At 42.3% G+C, this 8,604-nt stretch overlaps 1 protein-coding gene across 1 annotated transcript; it reads right to left on the bottom strand.

Moving 5' to 3' along the window:
- Window positions 1–2,204: 2,204 nt before the first annotated feature.
- Window positions 2,205–5,732, bottom strand: LOC112070353 (gliomedin). Its single transcript, XM_070438934.1, has 4 exons — window positions 4,844–5,732; window positions 3,325–3,376; window positions 2,552–2,675; window positions 2,205–2,307 (listed from the first exon to the last, which is right to left on the bottom strand). The coding sequence occupies exons 1-4, from the start codon at window positions 5,309–5,311 to the stop codon at window positions 2,205–2,207; spliced, it is 747 nt and encodes a 248-aa protein (XP_070295035.1). The 5' UTR covers window positions 5,312–5,732.
- Window positions 5,733–8,604: the final 2,872 nt, after the last annotated feature.

Raw genomic sequence — 8,604 nt, 5'->3', positions numbered from 1 at the left:
TAGTAGGGTGATCTGTAAGGTGAGCTAGTAGGGTGATGCTAATAAGATGAACTGGTAGGGGTGATCTAGTAAGATGAACTTAGTAGGGTGAGCTAGTAAGATGACTAGTAGGGTGATCTAGTAAGATTAACTAGTAGGGTGATCTTAGTAAGATTAACTAGTAGGGTGATCTAGTAAGATTAACTCGTAGGGTGATCTAGTAAGATTAACTAGTAGGGTGATCTCAGTAAGATGAACTAGTAGGGTGATCTAGTAAGTGAACTAGTAGGGTGAGCTAGTAGATGAACTAGTAGGGGTGATCTAGTAAGATGAACTAGTAGGGTGATTTAGTAAGAGGAACTAGTAGGGTGTCTAGTAAGAGGAACTAGTAGGGTGATCTAGTAGAGGAACTAGTAGGGTGAGCTTAAGATGAACTAGTAGGGTGATCTAGTAGGTGAGCTAGTAGGGTGATCTAGTAAGATGAACTAGTAGGGTGATATAGTAAGATGAACTAGTAGGGTGATCTAGTAAAGGGAACTTAGTAGGGTGAGCTGTAAGATGAACTAGTAGGGTGATCTAGTAAGATGAGAACTAGTAGGGTGAGCTAGTAAGATGAACTAGTAGGGTGATCTAGTAAGATGAACTAGTAGGGTGATCTAGTAAGGTGAGCTAGTAGGGTGATCTAGTAAGATGAACTAGTAGGGTGAGCTAGTAAGATGAACTAGTAGGGTGAGGCTAGTAAGATGAACTAGTAGGGTGATCTAGTAGATGAACTAGTAGGGGTGATCTAGTAAGATGAACTAGTAGGGTAGCTTAGTAAGATGAATAGTAGGGTGCGCTAGTAAGATGAACTAGTAGGGTGATCTAATAAGATGAACTAGTAGGGTGAGCTAGTAAGATGAACTAGTAGTGGGGATTAGTAAGATGAACTAGTAGGGTGAGTAGTAAGATGACTAGTAGGGTGAGCTAGTAAGATGAACTAGTAGGGTGATCTAGTAAGATGAACTAGTAGGGTGATCTAGTAAGATGAACTAGTAGGTGAGCTAGTAAGATGACTCTAGTAGGTTGAGCTCGTAAGTGAACTAGTAGGGTGAGCTAGTAAGATGAAACTAGTAGGGTGATCTAGTAAGTATGAACTAGTAGGGTGATCTAGTAAGGTGAGCTAGTAGGGTGATCTAGTAAGTTGAGTAGATGACTAGTAGGGTGATCTAGTAAGATGACTAGTAGGGTGATCTAGTAAGGGAACTAGTAGGTGAAGCTAGTAGGGTGATCTAGTAAGATGAACTAGTAGGGTGAGCTAGTAAGATGAACTAGTAGGGTGATCTAGTAAGATTGAACTAGTAGGGTGAGCTAGTAAGATTAACTAGTAGGGTGAGCTAGTAGATGACTGTAGGGTGATCTAGTAAGATGAACTAGGTAGGGTGATCTAGTAAGAGGATACTAGTTAGGGTGATCTAGTAAGAGGAACTAGTAGGGTGAGCTAGTAGGAGAACTGGTAGGGTGAGCTAGTAAGAGGAACTAGTAGGGTGAGCCTAGTAAGAGGAACTAGTAGGGTGAGCTAGTAGGATGAACTGGTAGGTGTGAGCTAGTTAAGAGGGAACTAGTAGGGTGATCTAGTAAGAGGAACTGTAGGGTATTTAGTTAAGAGGAACTAGTGGGTGATCTAGTAGGGTGATCTAGTAAGAGGAACTAGTAGGGTGATCTAGTACGATGAACTTAGTAGGGTGAACTAGTAGGGTGATCTAGTAAGAGAACTAGTAGGGTGATCTAGTAAGATGAACTAGTAGGGTGAACTAGTAGGTGATCTAGTAAGAGGAACTAGTAGGGTGATCTAGTAAGAGTGAACTAGTAAGGGTGAACTAGTAGGGTGATCTAGTAAGAGGAACTAGTAGGGTGATCTAGTAAGAAGACTAGTAGGGTGAACTAGTAAGATGAACTAGTAGGGTGACTAGTAGGTTGATTAGTAGAGAACTAGTAGGGTGATCTAGTAAGAGGAAGCTAGTAGGGTGAACTAGTAGGCGTGATCTAGTAAGAGACTAGTAGGGTGATCTAGTAAGATGAACTAGGTAGGAGTGAACTAGTAGGGGTGATCTAGTAAGAGGAACTAGTAGGGTGAACTAGTAGGGTGATCTAGTAAGATGAAACTAGTAGGGTGATCTAGTAAGCTGAACTAGTAGGGTGATCTAGTAGATGGATTTTTAAGAGAATGAGAACTCTACCCTCTTTTACCCTCTATGATGATGCATTGGGGTCTCGTCCTTCAGTCCTGGAGGTCCAGGGTCTCCCACGTCTCCTTTCACCCCAGGCTCCCCTCTCTCTCCAGGGGACCTGAACAGCAAGGGTCATCATGATAGTTATGGTGGATTTTTTTTTTACTGATTTCTTTAAATTATTTAGTTTCATTAGGTCTTTACCAGTGGGGCTGGTGTCACTTTGAATTGAAGATGGAATCATTGTAATGGCTGGAATACAATGAATTACAAGTCCTCCAATTTAAGGTGACACCAGCCTCCACTGGTCTGCACATGTACAGTATTAGAGCAGTTGTGCATGGGGGAAAAAAATCACATACCACAAACAGTGTCTGACCTTTTTTCCCTCGTCTCCTGCAGCTCCAGGTGGTCCTGGTATGCCTTCTGTAGCATTGACTCCTGGCTTCCCATCCACACCTGGAGTGCCTTGAACAGATATCATTCCTGTATGATCATCGATACTACATGTATGACTAGATGCCTTTTTTAGAGCATTGGGCCAGTAACCGATAAGGTTACTGGATCAAATCCCCGAGCTGACATGGTACAAAATCTATCGTTCTGCCCCCTGAACAAGGCAGTTAACCCACTGTTCCCCGGGCCCTGAGCAAGGCAGTTAACCCACTGTTCCCCGGGCCCTGAGCAAGGCAGTTAACCCACTGTTCCCCGGGCGCCGACAAAGTGGATGTTGATTAAGGCAGCCCCCCGCACCTCTCTGATTCAGAGGGGTTTGGGTTAAATGTGTAAGACACATTTCAGTTGAAGGCATTCAGTTGTACAACTGACTTGGTATCCCACCTTTCCCCCTTTTGTCATGCTTTGATTGATGCAAAGTGTTGTTGATTGTTTTACCTGGAGGTCCTGGTAKGCCTGTAATGTAGGATGGAATGAATGGTTAGGAATGGAACTTTTTGTATTCATGTCCATWTCATGTGCAATAGGCAACATACAGCATTTCAATGAGGTACTGTCTTTATTAAGGCTGTTGCTAATGTTTTTATTTTAATAATTGTAGTTTTCAAAAAAACAAATGTGTTTTTCTTACCTGTGTACCCTAGATATTAGAAGAGCTATTTCAACAACAACAACACACCTGTTAAACACATGTCTTTTGTGCTGTTACATAGTTCCAACAGGACCTTGATCTGAAAGACAGAAGTAAAGGGAAACGGTGACAATAACAGCAACTTAAAGGACACTACAGCTTGGATCTTTCATTTAAAGACCCTTGCTCCCTTCGGTCTCAACGTTGACTTTGATCTGAAGCCATTCTTGTGATTATTGTGATGTTGCTATTGTAAATGTTTGTAGGCTGATGTAGCCACATTGTATCTAAGATCGTACGCTATCCATTTATGTTTTCTTTGTATGCTATTTTAATATATGAGAATTAACCGATGATATCAGGCCACACCATGATTACAGATGCCTGTGTGTGTCTTTTGACATATATAAATATAAACGACAGCAGAAACACTAGGCCCTGTCCCTATATAAACGAGTCATCCTGCAGTGTTTGTCATTATACCCTGATGAAGACAGCTTGTCTGTCGAAACGTTGGACATAAATATTTTTGCATCTTGAGCTCCTAGAGTGTCCTGCTCTCCMTTATTTTATACTTTTTTGAAGTGTTCCGCTCCGCTAACCAGCACCTCGCCTAAATAGGTGTGCGTTTCTTTCGCCTCTAGATCAATAACAGCAACTTAACCATTAGCTCCAGTTTAGAGAAACTAGATGAATCATGTACCTAAAAATACAGCCAGTTGTTTCTTCTTTACACTGTTCGGTTTGATGTTAATTTCCTGTGTCATTCAGAAAGTGTGACATTTCTCCAGCCAAGTGGGTCTCTCTGTGGTTAGCCAAGGCCCAGAGGATAGGATGAGTTTGGCAGAGTACCAAGCCACCGCATGAGTCCAAAATGGAACCCTATTCCCTATATAGTGRACTACTTTAGACCAGYGCCCTATAGAACCCTATTCCCTATATAGTGCACTACTTTAGACCAGGGTCCTATAGAACCCTATTCCCAAAATATAGTGCACTACTTTTGACCAGGGTCCTATAGAACCCTATTCCCTGTATATATATATATATACTGTTGACCAGGGTCCTATAGAACCTTTTCTAAAATTAGTGCACTATATAGGGAATAGGATATATTTCAGACGCATGCTCAGTTTTCCTCCTCTTAATCCTATATCCAGAGACTTCCAATGAGATGATTCTTGGCATAGGAAGGACATTTCTGCTAATCCCAGAAGAGTGAAAAAGGAAATGACTCTGAACATATGGAGAGTGAGAATACTAAACTATTCCAGATTGAATCTCCCTTCCTCTACAATAACGTAACGTTGTGTAATCATAAATGATGATCTACATGCGTAAGAGCTGACAAGGTAAAAATATGTTGTTCTGCCCCTGAACAAGGCAGTTAACCCACTGTTCCTAGGCCGTCATTGTAGATAATAATTTGTTCTTAACTGACTTGCCTAGTTAAATAGTTAAATAAAGGATTTTATTTTATTTTAAATAACCTACTATAACTCACTTAGTAAAAGCACATAACATACTGTCTCTAATTCATGTAGTAAATATTTCTGAGGATTCTTACCGGGACCATAGAGTATGTCATCACCATCATCATGTCCCTGTCTTCACGTTTCTGCTGTCGTTTAGTCTGCCGTTTCCCAGCCTTGCTCCTCTTACTGCGGGGTCGACCATGCCGCAGCTCCCTTTCTGCCTCCTCTRCGCCTGGGTCTTCCCTGCTGGTCCTGTGGGGTGATGTCTGCAACCCAGATTCCTCGGAGAGCACCTGCAACCTATCAGTCTCCTCTCCAGGGTCCCTGCTGGCCCGGAGGGATACTGCTGCAGAATGATGCAGCACGGCGCCAGAGGTCTCTGAGAGCACCTGGAGTTGTAGATCCAACCGGGCCAGGTGGGCTGACAGGTGCATGTGTTGCACCAGAAGGAACACCAAGCCTGCAGAGCTCAGGATCGTAAGAGCACAAGTCCCCAACAAGAACACTCGGAACATCCCTGGGAGTCCCAGACAACCACCTCCACCTCCCTCCCTTATCATCCTACTTCCTGTCCTGAGTCCTGACAGTTTCCCCCCCCCCAAAAAAAATAAATGAAAGTTGAAAATCTGCTACCGACAAGCTTTTTAGTTCACGGCTTCCTCTCCGGATGTGTTCCACTAGTCCCTACTGACACACAGAACTCAGTGATCTAGGCGCATACATCCGATACCCATACACAGAACTCAGTGATCTACACGCTGGATCTTACATCCACAGAGACACAAACATACTATGTTACAGACAGTTGTATGCTATTGCTAGGTAACGAACGAGAGACAGAATTACAGAAGAACTATTTGAAGAAATTCGAAGAAAAGTTGTCGTAAAAAGCTTTCCGAAAGCACAAAACAACTTGTCTTTTCTGAGTGTCAAACAAGATTTCATTGCGCAACTCTGGAAACTTCTGGAAAAGAGCTTTAGTGTCCAATGTCCTTCTGACTTGATTTATCAMCAGCAGCAGTGACCATATATGGGACGTGAAATGGATTCAGCTGCAACGGGACTTTTCCCTTTTATCGTTCTAATTTCAAATTCTTATTGTGGTGTTTTAGGGGGTTGATTTATTGCCAAGTTGCATGGCTGCCTGAAAACAAAAATGTGCTAAAGTTTTTCAAGATAATTCTGAACAAGGAAAGCATTCTTTAAGTGGACAAGTGAGACTTGAACTGAGCCCATTGAATGATGAGCACATAGACCAGTACGCTCCGTTGTAAGACTTTCTTTGTTTCTGAAAAGCCGAAAGCCCCATGTCAACATCCTTACATACAGTAATATCCATAATTGTACTGGCACGTCATTTCCACATAATTATTTTCCTGTAGCACCAATCCACAATGGCACAGAGTAGGAGTGTTGATATCAGTTCCCTTTCTGTCGGTCACTCAGTATAACATACAGTGATATCAGTTCCTCTTCTGTTGGTCACTCAGTATAACATACAGTGATATCAGTTCCCTTTCTGTCGGTCACTCAGTATAACATACAGTGATATCATTTTCCCTTTCTGGTCGGTCATCAGTAAAACGCATACGTGATATCAGTTCCCTTTCTGTCGGTCACTCAGTATAACATACAGTGATATCAGTTCCCTTTCTGTCGGTCACTCAGTAAAACATACAGTGATATCAGTTTCCCTTTCTGTCGTCACTCAGTATAACATACAGTGATATCAGTTCCCTTTCTGTCGGTCACTCAGTATAACATACAGTGATATCAGTTTCCTTTTCTGTGTCACTCAGTAATAACATACAGTGATATCAGTTCCTTTCTGTCGGTCACTCAGTAAACATACAGTGATATCAGTTCCCTTTCTGTCGGTCACTCAGTTAACTACAGTGATATCGTTTTTTCTGTGATTAGGTACTCATTTACAGTGTGATATCAGTTCCCGTTCTGTCGGTCATCACTCAATTACTATTACAAGTGATATCTGATGTTCTCCTTTGTCTGTCCGGTGCGCTGTCTTAGTAAACTCATGTGATGGAGGTCAGTGTCTCTTCCTTTGCCTTTGTCGGTGGCATCTGAGTGATACGGATTTACCAGTAGATCCTGAGGTGCCTTTCGCGGTTCTGTTGTCCACTCTGGGATTATAGATATTATTCGTGATTTAGGTCAGTTCCGCTTTTCTGTCGTGGTTACTCAGTAAAGAGCTTTATACTAGTGATTATTCAGTCTTTTGTTCCGGCTTTTTCTGTCGTGTCGTCAGTATGGTGTTATTGATATCAGGGTGGAGGTTGTCAGGTTGGCGCCTGGGTGGTTTCTCGGTGGTGGGTGGCACTTTTTCCAGCGTAGAGCGTACATTACAGTGATACTCAGGGTTCTGTTTTGTTTGGTCCGTTCCACTCGGCCGGAGGGTACCACATTTACGGCGTATGCGAGGGTATTTGTCGATACGTTTCCGGTTCTTGTTTCGGTCACTTCAGTTATACATACAGCGGTAGTCATGGGTTCCCTTTCTGTCGTTTGTCACTTTTCGTATTTAGCTCTCCATATTCTTAGTGTTATTTTCCGTTCCCTTTCTGGTATCGGTCACTCAGTATAACATACAGTGATCTCAGTTCCTTTCTGTCTGTGACTCAGTATTACATAACAGTGATATCAGTTTCCTTTTTTCTGTCGTTCACTCGTGATGGATCTGATTACAGTGGTATGCATTGTTGGGTGTGCTCGGCTGGGTTCGCTGTCAGTTTAGTTCGACGGTCAGTACGATCATACAGCGTGTGAGGGTGGAGTTTCCTTTCTTGTCAGTCACCTTCAGTAAAATTGCTTACATTGTGGATATTTCTGCGACCTCTGGCCATTGATGAAAGCAGGAAGCATGTGGTTATCGGGACCTAACAACAACACTGATGTTGTTACATTGCCTTGTGGCACTTATTTACAAGTCGTTTTATCAGTAACTACACACATAGAAAATGATTAGAACGAGTCTAGGTACTATCAGTGGTGTGCAAAGTGCGCGCTCGCTGTGGTAAGGCAATAATAGGCTTAGTTCGCGATAGTGATTTACGAAGTTTCGTACAATCTAGATATTACTGGAGTGGTAGTATGATGTGCAGCATGGTGATTGTGCAGTAGTATCCGAATTCATCTTGGTGTTGTCAAGGAGGCCTGAGCAACAGGTATTGAAAAACATCTGTAGGTGGTTGGATTGTTAGGTTAGGTGTTAGATGTGTTGTGGGCTATTTCAGATGGGCATTTGTATATCGGCAGGGTTTCATGGAATACAATATGTTCTTATACAGGCCATGTTATAGTTCGGCGGCAAGAGACAATTAACCCATTTTATGTCCAGATGCATAGCAGTCTATGCTTCTGTTGGGTAAGGAATCTTAACGTCATACGGCTATCACCTGATTGTACACTCTTTGCAGTATTGGTTCAGCATTGGTTGGTGGCTGACATCCATGTTTATTGAGGTTGATCGCTTGTCTTATATCGGTAAAGACTAAGTTGGAGTTTTTTTTTAAGGATTAAAAGAAACGGAATGGAGCTATTAGTTCACTTAAATCTTCATGAAGAAACCTGGTTTCAGTACTGCTTTCCATCAAGCCCCCGGGAAACAAATTCACCTTTCAGCAGGACAATACCTAAATCAGAAGGCAAATTCTACAGTGTACGTTGTGTCTGTAAGATGTCATTGGATCGTTTCCTGAGTGGCTTTAGTTACAGTTTTGCGTAAATTCGCGGTGGAAAAGGGGTTCTATCTAGAATGATTCACTGTAAGCCGTGAGGCAGTGTATTTGTAAAAGTTTAATAGATGTGTATTGTGTCGATCCATAGCGCTCCTTTA

This window comes from Salvelinus sp. IW2-2015, unplaced genomic scaffold, assembly GCF_002910315.2.
Source record: "Salvelinus sp. IW2-2015 unplaced genomic scaffold, ASM291031v2 Un_scaffold1303, whole genome shotgun sequence".
NCBI classification, from domain to species: Eukaryota; Metazoa; Chordata; class Actinopteri; order Salmoniformes; family Salmonidae; genus Salvelinus; species Salvelinus sp. IW2-2015.
This window is presented reverse-complemented; position numbering and strand designations above follow the sequence as displayed.